Source organism: Sceloporus occidentalis, unplaced genomic scaffold, assembly GCF_023333645.1.
Source record: "Sceloporus occidentalis isolate IW3139 unplaced genomic scaffold, rSceOcc1.0.p SCAF_41, whole genome shotgun sequence".
NCBI lineage: Eukaryota > Metazoa > Chordata > Lepidosauria > Squamata > Phrynosomatidae > Sceloporus > Sceloporus occidentalis.
Genome location: NW_028317021.1, coordinates 6,347,585 through 6,366,252, shown reverse-complemented (window position 1 = coordinate 6,366,252; position 18,668 = coordinate 6,347,585). Strand labels below are relative to the sequence as shown.

The 18,668-nt window shown below is 44.2% G+C and overlaps 1 protein-coding gene across 3 annotated transcripts in view; it reads right to left on the bottom strand.

Moving 5' to 3' along the window:
* The window catches only part of CUX2 (cut like homeobox 2), a 144,622-nt gene that overhangs the window by 111,697 nt on the left and 14,257 nt on the right, over positions 1-18,668 (bottom strand). Inside the window, exon 1 of one of the 3 annotated variants that reach the window (XM_089489734.1) lies at positions 18,084-18,165. The exons of the other annotated variants lie outside the window; for them this stretch is intronic. Coding sequence (XP_089345860.1) covers positions 18,084-18,098 — 15 coding nt within the window. The 5' untranslated portion in view covers positions 18,099-18,165. Of the gene's footprint in view, positions 1-18,083; positions 18,166-18,668 lie in introns of those variants that run through there. 3 annotated transcript variants of the gene reach the window in all.

The window sequence follows — 18,668 nt, the reverse complement described above, 5'->3', positions numbered from 1 at the left end:
CCCTTCTCAGGATACATGAGCTCTGCTAAGTGATAAAGTACTTCTTTGTCACAGAAGTGAGTTGTGAGCACACAGCAACAAAAACCCTTGTTTTCAGCCATTGCTAAAACAGGAATTGTTTGTTTTTATTTCACACATATTTGTCTATTTGAGACGAATAGTTTCACCTTCCTTTACATTCCTAACTGATTGGGAGAGAGGCTTAGAAAATGCACTTTTTGAACTACAGCAACCAGAATCCCCACACAGGGCATGGACACTGGGCTCATGCTGGCTGGGATATTTGGGATGTTAAGGGCCAAGAAGCAACTTTCTCCCTCTTTGTTGCTTTGCAACCACAAAGCAAACGTGGTTTTCAAAGCAGTCAAGGTTCCCAGACTTAGCAATTTCCAAGGACTATTTCAGGGAACCTGAAAGCCTGTTTTTCTCCCCAAACCAGGCAAACTTACAATTGACCCCTATTTGTTTTTTCAGATAGTTTGCTTTTATTTCATGTGTATAAGTCCTTCCTGAATCTTCATTCGCGAAGTAAAGCCAGAGAGAGAATATACAGCAAGTCTCAGCTGCTCCTTTAGGGAACTTTCCATACAACAAACTAAAAAGGAAAGAAGGGAGGAAGGAATAACTAGTAGCAGCTTAAAAAACAATTGAAACACTTTGTAAAAAAAAATTAAGAAATAGAAGAAAAAACACTTGTCTACTTTCTATCACAAAGATAACAATAGAGACAACACACAGGGTTTCTTGCTGGAAAGAAACATTCATAAGTGAGGAGGCACCAGCATGAAGGCCTCTTGCTCTGGTCAGCACCCACCTTACCTCACATAAGCTGCATCCACACTGCAGAAATAATCTGGTTTGTCACCACTTTAACCGCCATGGCTCAATGCTATGGAATTTTGGGAACTGTAGTTTGTTGCAGCACCAGAGTGTTGCAACAAACTACAGTTCCCAAAATTCCATAGCATTGAGCCATGGCGGTTAAAGTGGTGACAAACCAGATTATTTCTGCAGTGTGGATGCAGCCATAGCAGTGGTATCTGAAGGAGGGCATCCAAAGGACTAGCTCAAGAGGCAGGCTTTGCTATATCATTCTCCACTGACTGACCTCATGCATCTGGCAAGCCAGACCAGTCGTTCCCTGCCCATTGTACCATTCTAGAAATGTACATTTTCAGGCTATTTTGGTAGCTGCTTTGGGCCCCCCTTGTTTTTGGAAAAGTAAAGTGGGATATAAATCCGAAGGGCAAGATGATGATAGGTGATGAGGCTGGATGGGGGAAAGAGCAAGGAATGTGGGTTTCCTGCCAGCCAGAGGGAGCAGCAATTTGCTTGCTACTATCTGGCAGCCACCTCTTAATAATCCTTTGCACTAATTGCAATCAATGGAGGGAAGGAGGAGAAAGTTTGGGGTTAAGTGGCTCCCCTCGCCTCTTGCCATGGGGCTCTTGGTAGCAGTCTGTCACCATCTCAGCATGCCAATGGAAGAGTTAATGAATTAAAATGTTAGGCGGTGGGAGACCATCCTGTGCCCACCTGGCCTCCATCCATCGGCTGCGCCAAGGGATCCAAAGCCACCTCCCTGAACAGAGGTCCTCCTTTTTCAAAGAAATTGGAGGAAGTGAAATGAACCAACCCTACTGGCATGAGCCTTAAAGCAAACACAGCCATTTCTCCCACAGACACACTTACAGGTTATCAAACCTCAAAACCAAGCCCAATTCAACATCTTGTTTGGGGAAGGCAGAAAGGTGAGGGGTGGGAAAAAGCACGACTCTAGCAAAACTGCAGCCTTGGAAGTAGCAAAAAGCTCAAGCAACCAGCATTACAGCACTCCAACGCCTTAAGAACAGCAAGAGATAAGACTGTGCGAGCACTGGATTGGAAACATTTAGAGAAACCCAGTGTGATGTAATGCAGCCTTCCCCAGCGTAAAACCCTCCAGATGTGTTAGACAGCAACTCCCCTTGTCTCCAGATGCCTGGGGTGATGGGCCTTGCAGTCCAACACTTCTGGAGGGTACGACCTTCGAGGGCAGGTAGATCACTTTGAGTGTCAGACTAGAACTGGGGAAAGGCAGGTTCAAATCCCTGCTGAGGTTCACAGTTCTGCAAGTGGCCTTGGACCATTCTCTTCTTGGCCTAAACTACCTCACAAGGCTGTTGTTAGGAGGCTAAAGCTGTGGAAAGGGGGAACTGTGCCGAGGAGAACCTCCTTGGGTTCTCTGCTAAGGATCTAGTAACAAAGGAGTAACAGCCTACATAACTCTGCCCTCTCCCTTGACAACTAGAAGCGGACGGATGTCAAAAGAAGTAAAACCAAGATCATTTCACTCTGGGTTCATCAGACATAGCAAGGCATGGAAGTCATCTATCTCCTAGTCGGACTTTTTATTTTTCCAAAGTGTTCAAAAGCTTCAGCAAGTGACAAAGTGGATGTCAAGTGCCATTCCAGCTGGTGGATTTTGGCTAGAGGTGTGGCTGCCCTGCCAAGACACCAGAGACGAGAAGAAGGGCCCTAGGAGGCCTTTTTTTTTTATTTCCCAGGGGTGAGACAGAGACAAACCTGGTTTTGCATCTTAAAAGGGAATTTCCCAAGATCCCCTGAATATACCTTGGGACTCAATATGAGAGGAGGCGAATCACTTCCATGCAGCCAGCCTATTTAGAACCCTGTTGATATGCAGTGCTTCCATGCCCCCAATTCTGCAAAATCTGCTTCTCAAGATTGTGGACAGGTTTTGTTCTGCAAGGCCATTATTCATCCATCATTGCTTTTTGACCCCCACATTTTGGCGAGTGTGGAGCTTTCTTCCCACTCTTCTTCTCTTTCCCCAGTTATCTGAGGAGCAAGAAAGGTGAACCACGAAACATTTACTAGCAAAATTCACAAAACAGAAGCATCACCAGTTACCAGCAGACCTTTCCAACAATAATTCTGTCTCAGTCTGAACGTTTATCTTTGTCCCTTCATCTCCAGCTGCGGTTCCGAGGTCAAATCCTTCCCTGTGATGTATAAATAGCCAGCTCCCATTTAAATTAAAATAAAAAAGCTCAAGTGGGGTTATGAATTTCAGGAGGCGCTCCCCCACGGCTCCACTGGACTAGCAACTGCCCTCTCTCCACCCTCAAAACAGAGCCCTTTTCAGGAGGGACATGCCAGCCACCATCCCAACAGAGCTGCAATGGCTTCTAGTACTTTAGAAGCCAGACTGACTCCCTTAACAACCCTCCTGGACAAGATGCAATGCAAAAGACGTTCCTGTTTGAGCTAAGCCTTGTGTGAGCAACAAGGCTGCACTGAGCCCTCCATGCTTTTCTTGCTCTCTCTCTACAGCACTGACTTTCCACTCACTTCTTGCCTTTGCCTGCTGGCTTGTTGGGTCAGTTCTGACCTCTAGGGCCCATGCACACTATAGGATTCTAGTGCTATGATTGCACTTTAGTTCATTGCCATGGAATCCTGGGGCTGGCATGCTAGAGAGGGGAGTTTAGAATGCTCAGCCAGAGAGCTCTAATGTCTCTTCAAACTACAAACCCTAGGATTCTGTAGGGCAAAACTGTGCCAGTTCAACTGGAATCATAGCACTACAATTCTGTAGTGTGAAAGAGCCCCTGGCTTGCATCTCATCTCAAGATGTCCGCCCACATCTCAACTGACATCTGATCAATTTTGGCACTTCTATCAAGAAAAAAAAAAAAACATCACATGTACTCACTACCCTCTCAAAATTGCCAAAAGTACACATGCATTACACATGTTCACAGCATGACACTGATTGTCAGTCTCACCCAACACAATAAAGCAGCTTCAGTTCAGTGCAAAAAATCCAGTACCTAGTACATAAATCAATATTCTGACAAGCTCTGCTTTCTTTTACCATAACAAGACCCCAGTCCTTATGATTAAGGTGCCTCCACATAGAGAGTGGATTCAATTTCAGAAAAAATGTCTTCAGGTCCACACTGCAGCAAGGGCCCTCAACCTGTGGTTCTTAACCTGTGGGTCGCAACCCCTTTAGGGGTCAAACAACCCTTTCACGGGGGTTACCTAAGACCATCGGAAAACACATATTTCCGATGGTCTTAGGAACCGAGACACTGCAATTGTATGGTTGGGGGTCACCACAACATGAGGAACTGTATTAAAGGGTCGCGGCATTAGGAAGGTTGATAACCACTGCGCTAAAGAGTGGGGTCTAAAATACTTCTCATTTAAAGCTCTTATTGCCAGCAAGTAAACCTTAGGAAAAAACATCTCAGTCACTTGCAGTGGGAGAAAGCCTGAATGATCACTGGATGGTGTCATGAGGAAGGAAGCATTGGTCAGCTAAGAAAACTCAGAGGATTGGGACCCCAAGGAGGTCAGAGTCAGCACTAGACCTTCAGCTTCCCTCTGCTTGCCTCTTTCCATGCCAAAGAAAAGAGTTGTTGCCATCATAACCTGCTTGTGGGCTATTCAGAGGGGTCTGGCTGGCCACTGTATGAAATAAACAAGACAGACCATTAGCCTAACTCACAGGTAGGCATCTACAGAGAGGATGGGGGCATTTCCTTCCTATGCCCACCCCCCAGTTGGCCACACCACTGCATTGTGGCATGCCAGAAGTAACTTATTGTCATTTCTGGCCATCATTTTGCCTGATTTCCAGTCATTTTAGTTTAGACAGAGAATGGGGGCTTAGGGACAGGGAGGAGAAAAAATTGCCACATTTGGAGCTGGGTTGGGGTGTTTGGGGCTGGTTTGTGGGAGAAAAATCACCTGAAAAATTAACACTTAAAAAAAATTAAAAAGTTTGGGGGCTATGGGGCCACACTTAGAGACTGCAAGGGCCTCATGCAGCCCATGGGTCTTACTCCCCCCTGCCCAGCCTAACCAAACAATATTCTCCAGATGCCCTTCAAATGAATTGTGCAAAACCAAGCAAACTGCATGTTTCTGGGCATGGTCTAAGAACAGAAAGTTTTCTTCCTGATGCCTATTTGATGCCTCAGTACAAAATCCTCAAGGGCGCTTCTTTTTTTTAGCATCCAAACTCAGTGGAGACAAGCCCCATGGTGCTGCCCTGGGTTCAGCCCCAGCCCTCGTGCCCCAGCAAGAAGCTGAGTTGCTTCTTTGGGCGAGATCAATTCCACGCCGCAGCAGCGCAGCCGGGCCTGCCTCATGTCAGGAGGTGAACCTGCAAAAGAGCTGTTCGGAGCCTTATGCGTTTCCCAGTAATATCGATCGAGGAGCAGTAACAGCCAGTATAATTTTGCTTAGCTTCAAATACTTGGTGGATCATGGATGCGCTCCGGCTGTACGGTTATAAAGCATTCTTTAAAAACATGAGAAAAAGATTAAGCAAGCTTATGGCCAATAATATACTGTATGCTGTCTATCAAGCAGCCTGCCTCGCCTTCACAGGAGCAACTATTAGGTGCTTATTTAAAAGGCCTTTCAAGAGGATGGGAGGGAGGGACGGGGAACAGCAGCTCTGCATTTCAGCCCTCCCCCTCCTTGTCCCTGGCAAGAACAAGTGGCAATAAACATCAATTCACTCCTGCAGATCACAGTAGCAGTAAATAAATTTTTCAGGAACCTAAGTCCCACACAAAAGGCTCCGGTTTCACTCAACATCAATGTTTTCAGTGGTGAGGAAAAATAAGATGCCTCCAAGGTGGTTCTCTCTTGGAAAAACTAACATTATCAATGGCCATGGCTTAGAGGGAGGGGAAGAAAGCAAGAAATCCTGACCAGTGTGGACCCTTGGCTTTCAGCGAGAAGCCATAGTACAGAAAGACAAAAAAAAAAAAGGGGGGGGGGCATTTTGACCTGGTAAGAAAAGCAAAAAAACAAGCCAGTTTTTCTCCCTGCAAACCCAGCTTCTCTCAATCAGTCAATCAATCTCCTCCTGCCCTCCATACGGAGTGGTTCGAAATCCATTCTCTTTCTGGCTGGCAATTTTCACTTCCTTGAAGTTTGTACACAGAGATCGCCGCTCTAGTCCTCACTGACAAAACACACTGGGTGACCCGAGGTCTCTCTCCCTCCTCCTGACCTACTTCACAGGGCAATCGCTTCTCAGAGAAAAGGCAGGATAGAAACTGACCTCAAGATAAAGAAATATCAGTTACCAAGTGGTCACTTACCATGGTGATGCTGGATGCACCACACCACCACAGAAGTTAGACTCTGGCCTGGGCAAAGATCCAAATCTGGCCATGCAATCTCCCATGCTAGCCTAGGTCAGACAGAACCAATGCATTGCCTAAGGGGCAGAGCCATGCCAGATCACTTGAACTGCTCCTTTTTTGTTTGTTTCCCAAACTGCCATCTGACATGGCACCTGCTGGGGAACCCTTCACCTAAGAGGTTGGCTGCTGTGACACTATTGACGGTTCTGATCATTATCTTTCAAAAAGCACACTGTAGAAGTGGGAAAGGTGCAGAATGGTGCATACGATCAAGGAGCTGGAGCAGCTCCCCAATGGAGAAAGGTTTACGGCATTTAGCTCTGTTTGGCTTAGGAAAAAAGCAGGTAAAGGCACACATGAAAGTGGTGTATAAAATTAAGCATGGTGTGTAGAAAATGGGTTGGGAGCTTTTCTCCCTCTCATAATAATAATAATAATAATAATAATAATAATAATAATAATAATATTTTTTATTTGTATACCGCTTTTCCTCCAGATCAAAGCGGTTCACAACATACAAGCTACATGTCACATGCTATAGCACAAAGCAATACAATACATCAACAGTGACATCAGCGATTTCATACAATTCAACAAAAATCCTCAAAAACCATGTACAAAGCAGTCAAAGCCATTAGTTGAGGCCTGTTGCCGCCGGCAATAGAACATAGTGGGCATCATCCACTGAACATGAATGGTGGAGAGTCAGGAATGATACAAGAAAGAATTTCTTCATATATACCATGGTTAAACAACAGAACTTGCTGCCTCGAGATCTTAAATGGCTTCAAAGGAAGTTAAACAAATAAATGGTGGCAAAGGCTCTCAGTGGCCTGCAGAGGCAAGGTGGCCTCTGTAGAAGACTTTTGGGGAATGTGAGATGGAGGGTGCAGTTGTACGTTTGTCCTGGTGGCCAGTTTACAATGAGCAAGTGACTGCCTATTGTGTGAGCAGATTGTTCGTCTAGAGAGGTCTTTGGTCTGCTCCAGCAAGTCCCTTCTTCTGTTATGTTAAAAACCAAGAAAGCATGTGTTCTTGTTTCAGGGATAATCCTTTTATTTATCTGTAAATGAGTGTGCATTTCAGCCATGAGCTAACTGATTAATCCACTGAATTCCATATGATCAGTCAATTTAAGGTTTCTTCAACTGGGTGTTAGTTCTGTTAAATATACTATTAGTACTACCACGTTGCATGAAAAGGAGGTTTGGTGCTCATGGAGAACAGAAAGGCTCTGAGGGACTCAGTGACCTAATTAAATTAGCACTTCGATGTGTTTTAATGCTTATGGTTTTCTATTTGGGGTAACTTGATTACCTCGCATTTTGTGCACCTGTGAATATTTGGAGTCTCTAAAAAAACAAAGCAAACAAACATAAAACCCAGTTTGTGCCTCCTCAGTGACTTTAAAAAAATCTTATTTCGGAGTTGTGTAACAGCTGTGGAAATGTCATAACCAGAGAAGGATGAGTCTTTGTGACTTTTCGCAGGCAATTTTCCTGCCCTCTTCTGCTCAATGCCATGTGGAAACACAAGACAAAAATGTGTTCCTTCCAAAAAAATATCATGCAGCCCCATAGTGCCGGCTACTACAAGTCTTAAAAGGACTACAATTCCCAGCAGCCCCTGCTGTGGAGGCATGAAGCTCATCCAAAGGTATATACATTTGTCTGTCTGTCTGTCTGTCTGTCTCTCCCCAGTAAATTTCTGAAGCCTTCGATCGGCTGCTCCCCTCCTCGTGCCCTCAGAAGTGCTCTCCAAGTGGAGCCCACCAGTCTGCACACCTTCAAGGCAGGGAAACTGTGCCTTGAGACTATCTGCCTCTCAATTTCCATTCCTGCAGCAGCCCCAGGCCTGACCCAAGACGCTCTTTTCTATGCCTGGTGCTTTTAAGCACTGTGTAGGCTGGTGTTGGGAAAGGGCTTTGAGTGCTGGAATCAATAGAAAACCAGGAGGGTGTAGAAGGGTCTCAAGAACCTGTTTCAGCAAGAGGATGCATCCTACATTGAACAGGCCCGCATCACACAACCTCTAAGTGTGTTTAAAAGCAGTTGCTCAAGGAGGTAGGTACTGAAAAGCAAAAAAAAGAACTGCAAATGGAGGTTCTGCAGCGGAACAGTGAAGAGATTCACTCCTGAAAAAAGTATGCCTGTATAAGGGCACCTTTTTGAGAAACACTTCCTTGTTGGTCTTTTATGATTGAAAGAGGGAACCGCATAACCAGTTACATTCCAGCAGGACAACTTGGTTGGCTGTTCAAAGTGGATCTCCCTTTTGCTGTTTTCAAGTTCATGCGCCAGGAGCAGAGGCAGCTGGGGGCGCCAATGTCACTGGCAGTCCCAACTAGAGGGGGCCCATTGAATTAATGGGATTTACAGACCATTTAACAACTGGTTCAGGTGGTGTACTGTAGTTGGGATTACCAATAGGATTCAAGCCAAAATGTCCCATACCATTTTTGATGGCTCATGTGACAGCAACTCCTTGGTTGGCAGTAGGCTGGCATGATCTGGGAAAACACTGGAAAAGAGCAAGAGAGATGCTGCAATGTTGTCTCCCCCCCCCACCTGGTGCCTCCATAACATTTAGGCTACAACTCCCATATATCCAGTTATTATGCTGGAGATTGATTGGGGTTATTGGGAGATGTTCAATATGTCTGGAGGGCACTAGGTTGGGTAAAGCTGCCATAAAGGGTTTCTTGAACCAAGGTTCCTTAGGGCCAGGCTCCAGCTTCTCTCCTGCTCCACTCTTCTTCTCTTCCCCAGCAGACTGAGCTCTACGCTTGCTTGGGGTGCCCTCTAGACTACCATGCCAGCTGAACATTCTGTCAGTTGCCCCCTCTCCAAGAACTAACCCCTGTCCAGCAGTCCCCTGATTCTGTCCCTCTGGGCTTCCCTTCTCCATTGGTAGCACACACTGTAGATCCTATGCTATATTTGGGATCCCCATATTTTTTTTCATACCTGGAGCTAGTATGTTCTTAAAAGGTTACAATGACCTTTTGGGACACTAGGTGAAGTTCCCAGGAGAAAAGGAGTAAAGACCCAAGGGCATGTGGATGATCCAGGTAATGATACAATCAAGGCGAAGTGGGTGTACTAGAGAGAACAGATTAATCAAATCCTCAAAAGTAAAAACTGCAAATGTGGAGAGCTGAAAGTAATGCTGACATACTTGGTGGGGACCCCACCCAGTCTCCCCCTTTTCTTTGGATAACACCTTAACAACATCATTTGGTGAATTCCCAGCTTTTGTATGAGCCATTTCACTCATGATGAGCAGTTGAAATACTTCCCCTAAGGTTTAGTTCCTGGCAGAGCTGTAAGCTAAAATATGGAGCATTTTGGCACCAACCATCACTGGAATATGGTCCTCTACTTTTTCTTTGAAATTGGATTTGGCCCTCAGACTGAATGAGGTTCCTCACCCTCGATCTGGACCATTCTCCTTGCCAGGAGTAGGCACTTTCAAACCAACTGGATCAGACTGTTTGGCAAACTTGGAGACTCCTTCCCTCAACACCACTGAAATACACAACCAGCAATGCAACAAACAATCCACAGATGATTACCTTAAACTGCCCTCAGCAAACTGGTCAGCCCTATCTGACATTTCCTCACAAACCACCATTTACCTCTTCGAGACTAGGCTTAACCATTCCCCTCCAACAAACCCATACCTCCAGGTTACCGCCCTCACCTCTCTCCATCCCACAAAATGAAGCATACTTCGGGTTCCTCATTGATGTGTGTCTCCCGGGGTAGCCCCGGCTCATATCAGAGAAAACAGAAGGCATGGAAAATTCACACTGAACATGGGTGGAGCACCTCCAAAGAAACAAAACCCTTGCCTGCCTGGCGTATTCCAAAGCAACCCCCAAAGCCACAGAGCTTTTGAACAATTTGTCGGTCCTGCGTCAAATTCAATCAGCGAGCAGGAAAAGGAGAGCAACCTAAAATTCTGTTCTCTCTCTTTTTACTGTCAAGACCAGGAAAACAATATTGCTGATGTAGCTCCAATATTGCTCTTTAACTGAATACATCAGAGGCATCCAACTGACAGGCTGGGGAGGAGGATGCTGCTGAAGAGCCAACAGATGGGACTAAGTTCTGCTTGAATTAGGTTAATTACTCATGCTGGAACTAAGGAAAGGCTTCCCTTCTCACACACACACCCTCCCTCTCTCTCCATCAAGAGAAAGGCATGCTGGAAAACGGACTCAGGAATTCCAGCCCCAGGAGGGATTGGCTCAGAGATGTGCACAAACCTTCTACAGGCTCATCATGCAAGTGGGCACCTTGGTGCAATGAGCAATGCTTGGAATTGTGAAATGTTTGTTTTCATTTTTTTAAAAAAAAGAAAAGCCCCTCAAGATCCTAGGCCTCATGAGTTTCAGAGGGAAGCTGGCAAGGCCTTAAAGAATGCCTGGGTGAAATTAAAAGGAGACTACACTACGCCTGGGGCCTTAGCTACAGACTGACCCAGTAAAGGGGTTTACTGATCCAGTCAAGGCACAGTACAATCTCTTGGGTGTAATGTACCAGTCACGCCAAGGTGGGGCCTACTGGAAGCTTGTCCCATTAGCTGGATGACACCCTATTGGTGTGCATGCACATGTGTGCACACGCACAGACACATACTTCATCCATTAAGCAGCATTTCCCAATTGGCAAGTCAATAAAAACGGATAACGGACTCAAACATTTAGCTGGCGCTCTTATCTCTTAAGCAGGACCAATGGATTTTCTAACAGATGGATCAAATGCACACGATTTGGGAGTCAGGCATTTATTTATTTCTTTTTAAAAGCCCACAGTCAATTTTATGTTGGGGGTGGGTCAGGGTGGGATTTCTGTTCCACCATAAGCTTTTGCATACGAGGAAGTAACAAAACGGCATCCTGTAAATAAGCCAAAATCTTCCTCCCGCCCTCCACCTCCATTGCCACAATGCTACACTCTTATTGAGTGGGTCAGATGTTCTGCTGATTAAAAATTGATCCATTTCAAAATCTAATCAAGTGAATAGGATTCTTTCATATGTTATCAAGCCAGCTGCTGACAACTAACCCCCCCCACCCCAAAAAATCCCACACCAAAAAAACAACAACACCCTGTTATTAACCCATGAACCTCAATGACCCAAGCCTGCCAGAGACTGGCAAGTGTAAATTATTCAGGAGTCCGAAAGCAATATCGGAAGCCTGATGAATTTACACACTGACTGGCGCCTTCATGGGTTAAAGCCAATATTACAGACCCATCGGTCCCAGGAGAAAACAGTTCATGACACACTGCCACTCTGTGTCATGACTAGGAATACATTACTGGTGTCAGGCCAACTTCAAACCAAGTCCTCTTCCAGGCTGAATATAAGGCATTTCGTGAACAGAACACACAAGGGCAAGGAGAGAAGGACTTCAGAATTGTAGGATCTACTTAGTGTGCGTGGGTTTTGTTTTTTTAAATTTTGGTTCCAAGAACCTCCAGATCCACCAAGGAGAGGCAGGTGCAAAACAAGGACTTCAGGGGCTGGACATACATTTTGAATTAGGATTGGGTTACTTTCTATAATACACAAATCAGCACAAGTGGTTGCTTTTTGGTCCCAGAGCTAAGTTCACAATCCTTGGAGATGAAAATCCACTCTTAGTTTTCCCCAAGAATGTTGTTGCCGCAGCCTAATGGAGGAAGGAAGGAAAAAGTTTTCCTTTTGCTACTGGTAAATGCCTGAAGGTTCAGAAAGTCTTGCCTTGCTTATCTAATGTCGATCACCAAGAGATCTACCAGCAGGTCCAGATCCACCTCCTCTACACACTCTTTCTCAGGACTGGGCAATTGTGGCCCTTCAAATGTTTTTGGATTGTGACTCCCATAACCTCTTGCTTGCAAAAATTCATTGAAGGACCATAGTTGCCTACCCCTGTTCTAGAGCACTGGTGTTTGCCTCTTCCTTCCATCCCTTTCCATTGTTCTTCCTCCATAAATATATTGTGGAAGACTTGGACCGGATGCCCCCAGGGGCAGAGTACTTTCTTTTCTGCTTGCATGAGTTTAAAGTTCTGCATGTTTTAATAGCTTGATAAAAATTAGAAAGACACTGGTCTATCAAGCTATATGAAGATGCTGGAACTCCCTTCCAAGGAAGACCTGTCTCACTTCCTCACCAATGACCTTCTGGATGTTGGTGAAGATCTTCCTTTTTAGGAAGGCCTTTTGAGTGTAAATTTAACTTCTGTTTTAACTAGACTTTATTTTTTAAATATTTTAAACAGTCTTGATTTCTGTGTATTGTCTCTCGCTGCTACTATGGGATACGTTATGGAGGAATGTTTTTTATAGTTAAAATATTTACTTGCTATGAACTCCCTGAAGGCCGGATCTGTGTTTCTGTACATATGTCTGCATATACATATATCACAGGGGGACTTGATCTACAGCAGTGATTCCCAAACTCTGGTCCTCCAGGTGTTTTGGACTTCAACTTTGGCCAGAGGTCTGAGATTCTGGGTGCTGAATATTAAAACACCTGGAAGGCCAGAGTCTGGGAATCACTGATCTACAGATTCTCTGGAAGGTGGATTTGAATCCTGATTCTTCCACAACTATGCCTCTGGTGCCTAGACATAAGTACGGTAACCACAACAAACTGCAGTTTGTTACCAACCAGCAACTGAAGCTTTAAATGGAGCTTTTCATGAAGGAAGGAGTGGGTGAAGTCCTCTAGTCTGATGCTACTGCAGACTCCTTCTCACAAAAGTAAACCTTGGCTTCTTGCCACATTTGAAGCAGCCCTTTGCAAACCAAGTTACACAACTCCCATTTCCCCTCACGTTCAGTACAATTGGGTTAAGATGCCTTGAGTTTTTCAGGTCTGTTTACCAAGAAGGAAGTCATCCTTAGCTGTTCTAAAAGAAAACTTAATGGTTGACGCTTACAGAGCAGCTTAATAAAATAACTCCCCACCACACACACACACACACTAAGTTACAGGCCCACTAGCAAAGGGAAGAGTTTATTACCCAGCTAGCCAGTCAGATACAATTGTATCAGCTCAGCTGAATTTGGCACGTAATCCTGCAAACTTCTTTTGCATGCTAACATGGTTTTTAAATTGTTTTAATTTGGTAGCCGTTTTAATATGATCATGTGTTTAATTGTGTTTTTATATCATAACTTGCTGTAGTCTTAGCTGTGTCTGTTTTTTAATTATGTTATGAACCACCATGGGTCCCAGTAATGGGAAAAGGCAGGATAGAAAAATTAAATAAATACATTAATAAATAAATGAGCATGTTTGTACTCCCCCCCCAACAAACAAAATCCTAAAATGAAAATAAATTTGAAAGAAGGGAGAAAGGGAGAGGGGTAACAGATACAACTTTGAAAATGGAGGGAATCTTGCAACAAAAGATCTTTAGCTAAAAGGCTCTGTCCACATTGTACTAGATGTGTTACCACTGGAAGACTATTCATACTGACCTGGGAGTAAGTGCCACCAAGTACAGTGGGATTTCCTTCTAAGCAAACATGCCAGTGTTGTGCCTGGTTTTAAAATGGAGCACAGTAACCATGCTGGATGGGGGATTCTGAGCATTGTAGCCCAAAAAGCAGAACCTTGCCAAGCTCTCCTGCAGACCAGGCCTAGAGCAGCCTTCCAAGCTTCTGCTCTATCTGTTAGCCAGTGGCAGGGAGCTGTCCGTGGTCCTGGCCTGTAGTGCCATGTTCCCCTCTCTCTCCACACCTGCTGAGACGATCCATGTGAGTTCTCCAGGCAACTGAAAATGCACTCCTTCAACTTGACTAAGAATACTTTAGTGAGCCATCAAACTACAGTGCAAGCAGACAAGCCCAAATACAGTTGCCAGCCCCATACTCTCACCACATCAAGGGGCAGAAAGTTCCCCCATGAAAGAGTTGAACAGCTCATTGTTCTTTCCCAGGTCTGGAATCTTCCAGCGAATATTCATTCGGTTCTCATTAATACATAACAAGGATCCACTGTAATGCCAAATTGGGTTCATAGCAGAAATATACGTACATTCCCATCTCTTCTGAAAACCCAAAACAAGCCCTTGCTGGGGCCTCTCAGACCTTATCATATTGATCTTGCCTGGGGTGTCATTCTACAGCCCTTTCCCTTACCTCCTGACACACCCAAGATGTCATACAGTACTTATTTGTCATGACATTTAGCACACATTTTGAGAAACACATTCGGACTGCATCTACACTGCAGAATCAATGCAGTTTGACACCACTTTAACAGCCATAGAGCAATGCTATGGAATTCTGGGAATTGTACTTTTGTGAGATATTTAACCTTCCCTGTCAGAGAACAAACAAACTACAAATCACAGGACTTTATAGGATGGGGCCATGACAGTTAAGCAGTGTCAAACTGCATTATTTCTACAGTGTAGATGCACTCTAAGAAACCAATTTAATTGCCTATCCCATTAAAAAACAAACAGGTCAGCCACTCTCTAAGTCTCTTAGAGAACAACTCGTTTCATTTCCTTCATAGCTAAGGGTCTTGTGGCAATTTACAGAGTGACAAATTTTATCTGGCACAAGTTTTCATGGACTGCGCTCTAATCCTAACCCAGCATCCTCTATGCAGGTAGGACTACATCTTCCATAACTCCAATGGCCATGATAGTTTATGTAGTCCCTCACATTTGACAGGTGAATGTTATTCTAAGGCCAAGAGCATTTGTGGACCTCATATGTCCCCTTTCCAGGCGCCTAACATCCCTCAAAACTTTTTCAAAGAGACTCCGTTGTGTAATGGTTTTATCCCCAAGGTTGACCAAACCCCAATAAAAAAAACAGGACATCCAGTAAACCAAACAAAAACTTCAACAAAGTCCTTGCTCTTCCATGGCCTACTTGGCCATTCTGCACAGACAGGTCAAAGACCCCATGACAGCACTTTCCAACGTGCCAATATGCCAATTTGACAGTTTAATATCGTTACTGGTAAATGTCAATGGACCATTTTTCCTGTCACTCTCTAATGAAAATATCACAGCAATTTGGGCATAGAAGACAGCGGCAGCCGTTTTGACTCCTGAATAAAATCAGATATGCTGTATGATCTTGTTAGGCAACATGGTAGATATTGGTAACCTGATCAAGGAAGAGGTCTGCAGCCCAGAAAAGAAATCTGGAAGATTATACAGAAGGTGAGAAACACACGTGCACATACTCATACAAAGTTTTCCTTTCTGTTACAGCACTGATGAAATCATAGGGCTAGAAGGGTTATGAAAATCTGTTTTATGCACACATGGCCCCAAGCTAACTTCAGCTCTCAGACTCCCTCCTTGGAGGTCTTCAAACGGAGGCTGGATGGCCATCTGTCGGGGATGCTTTGATCTGGATTTCCTGCATGGCAGGGAGTTGGACTGGATGGCCCTTGCGGTCTCTTCCAACTCTATGATTCTATGATTCTATGACTCAGTGACAAGATCAGGAGGCCCTAACCCTGTTTCCACATTTCTGAAGACCCTGGAGTAGTTGTCACAGGCTGCAGGGCCATGAGACAGTGCCCTATCACCCTAACCATCAAGTCCAGCTTTCTTGCTTCTTAGCCTGGGAGGTTGCCACTGAAAGCCATCATATTTCTGCTGAGCCAACAGGCAAGAAAAGTCAAGTCCATCACATTTTATCACGCTGTACATTCAAAACATCTGGATTTAAGCACAGACAACTTAAGCCTTCATACATCTGCTCATTCATGAGTATTTATGATGTAAATGTATGCCCTGATCAAGATTGCATATGTAGTTCTCTCCTTTCCCACATTATTCTCAGAACGACCCTGTAAGGTAAGTTAGGTCAACGGAAAGTGATTGGTCCAAGGTGAAACACTGGGAGTTTCATGGCTAACTAGAGACTTATACCTGGATCTCCTAAATCCTCATCCAACATTCACCAAGGCTTTCACTAACCTGAAAGCATAACCTAATTTAATGAATCTAGAACTAGTACAGGCATACCAAGTGGGAACTGTGGGCCTACCCACAAACTCCTTACAGTTAACAATCACTTTTTGAAAGCCTCTGACAAAGAATCTCCTTTTCACAAAGTCTTTTTGTGCCCACCCACTCTCCCTTTTCCTTCTTGACCTCCATCTAGATGGAAATTTTTAGTAGCATTGGGAGAATGGTGAAGGATTGTTGGAATGCAACAGTGGGTCTCTGCTGTAAACAATACAATATTTTTTTTTTGCTGGGAGAGAATGTAATTCTACTGTAGCTGATCCTACTGCAGCTGTATGTGCCTGCCTACAACAGTCAGAGTAAACTGCCTTCAGAATCCCTTACTGAGCATGTGTAAACAGCAAAGCAGAGAGAAAAGGAAAAAGCAGATATGCCTCCCTCACCAGCTACCCCAGCATGTTAAATCAGCATGGCTCTGTACGACATCATAAGGAAAGTGGAAGTTGGTAGAAGAAAAGGTCATCTTTAGATGCATTTTGGAAAAAGCCTTCATGTGGTCTCTAGAAAGTTCAAGATTTTTTCTTACTTATGTAAGGGTTACCTGAGAGATCTAAAACCCTAAAGGCACCAGATCCCATCTGATCTTAGAAGTTAAGCAAGGTCAGCCCTGGTTTATATTTGGATGGGGGACCCCAAAGAAATAGCAAGGGCCGTAGGGTGTATTTCAGAGGAAGGAACTGGCAAAACCACTTCTGAGAATTCCTCATCTAAGAAAACTATTAAATTAGTGGGGTCGTCATAAGTTGGCAGATGACATGAAGGTGCATAGTTGCACACACAAGGGTTACCTGACCTGAATGTTTCACTTCTCATGGGCATATTGTTTAGTTGTGAAGAATAAGTTTGCTGAAACATGTTGTCTTGTGTGTGGTGTAGGAATCTCTCTCTACTCTTTCCATGTTATTTCTGCTTCTGCTGCCAAATTTGCTGAGAAAGAAGTAATGTCTAGGATCACATTGAATTTGTAACTCAGATACACTTGTATTATATATACCAAAATAATGAGTTTCAAGAAGCTTATGAATATAACCAACAGTTGGGGGACTACATTTAAGAAGATGCACCCTTTCCAAGGGGTGAAAGTCAGGAGAATGCCTCTACTAAAAGGGTGTCGAGTGTTTAATGCTTACATTCGAAATAACTTTTGTTTTGTTTCTTCTGCAAAGAAAGGAAAAGATCTCCCTAAATTAATCAAGGGCACCTTCTTAATGGATGAAAAGGATTTTTTCAGTTTCTGAAGCTAAGAATTTCATCAACTAAACTGCTGCGGCTCTAAGTGTTTGAAATGAAGTGTGTCAGCAAACACAGACTGTGTTTCCCTTGCGCACCCAGTGCCGGTGTTAGGAGAACTTGGCACTTGCGTGATCACAAAGTGCAAAGTGAGGGTTGGCCTCCGCACCCCTCTGCCAGCCCTTCTCCTTGCTCTCTGAACTATATTTGGAAAAGGCCCACTAGGAAGAGAGAAGATGTCCTTGGAGAACCCGACAATCAGATGGGGTGGGGGGGAATGAAGATCATGGAGCATTAAAAGCATTTCCCCAAAGGGTTTGCTAATCAAACAGCCAAATCTTTCATAAGCAACCAATCCCAGCTGAGCAATTAAATCTTTCCCTTTTTAAAACACTCACTGCAATGTCTAGGGGATGCACACACTTCCCTCCCTCTATACCCCCCACACCCTCCAGACCGCAAAATTAAACAAAACAAAAAAAGGCCTGCAAAATTCATTTGCTAAATTAACCAGGGGAAAGAAAAAGACCAGGAGTTTAGAAAATTCTTTGTTCTTTGTCTTTTTTTTTTTAATTACAGAATTCACAATGCCTGAATAATGTTTAATAAGAACTATGAAAAATTCCTAACAGCATTACAACACAGCACAAAAGAATTAACCTGCTTACCGTGAAAAACTGCATATTTAATTAAGAACAGAGAGTTCAAAACTATCCAGAGACTTCCAAAGTACTCTTGCCTGAGGGGGCGAATTACATGCTTGCGGGCTGCTAACAGCACTCCGGCGCGCCACGCGTACCCGAGAGTCCCCATTAAGTGACAATGGACAGATGACATCAAATTCATTTCAACAGGCAACAGGAACTGAGGCGTACACATGGGTAGCTGAAGAGAAAAGCAAGACGTGCCTGCTGGTAGGAATCAGACCCCTTGTTGATAGAGGCAATAATTAAAGAATAATGTTAATTAGGTGCTTTTATTGGAAAGAAAAGTACAGTAGCAGGAGGCTCTGTGCAGCAGCACTGCGCTTCTACAAGGGAAAACACTGGGGTGGAAGAGGAGGAAGAAGAAGAGGAAGAGGAAGAAGAAGAAGAAGAAAGGGAATTCTCCCCCTCCGGCCTCCCTCCCCTTTTGTAAAAGCAGCCTCTGAGTTGACACAGTGCAGGTTTTGCTAATCAGACATTTAATGCAGCAATACTCTGAAGACTGGATTACAACAGAGAAAAATGAAATTATGGGGGGGATGGAGCCAG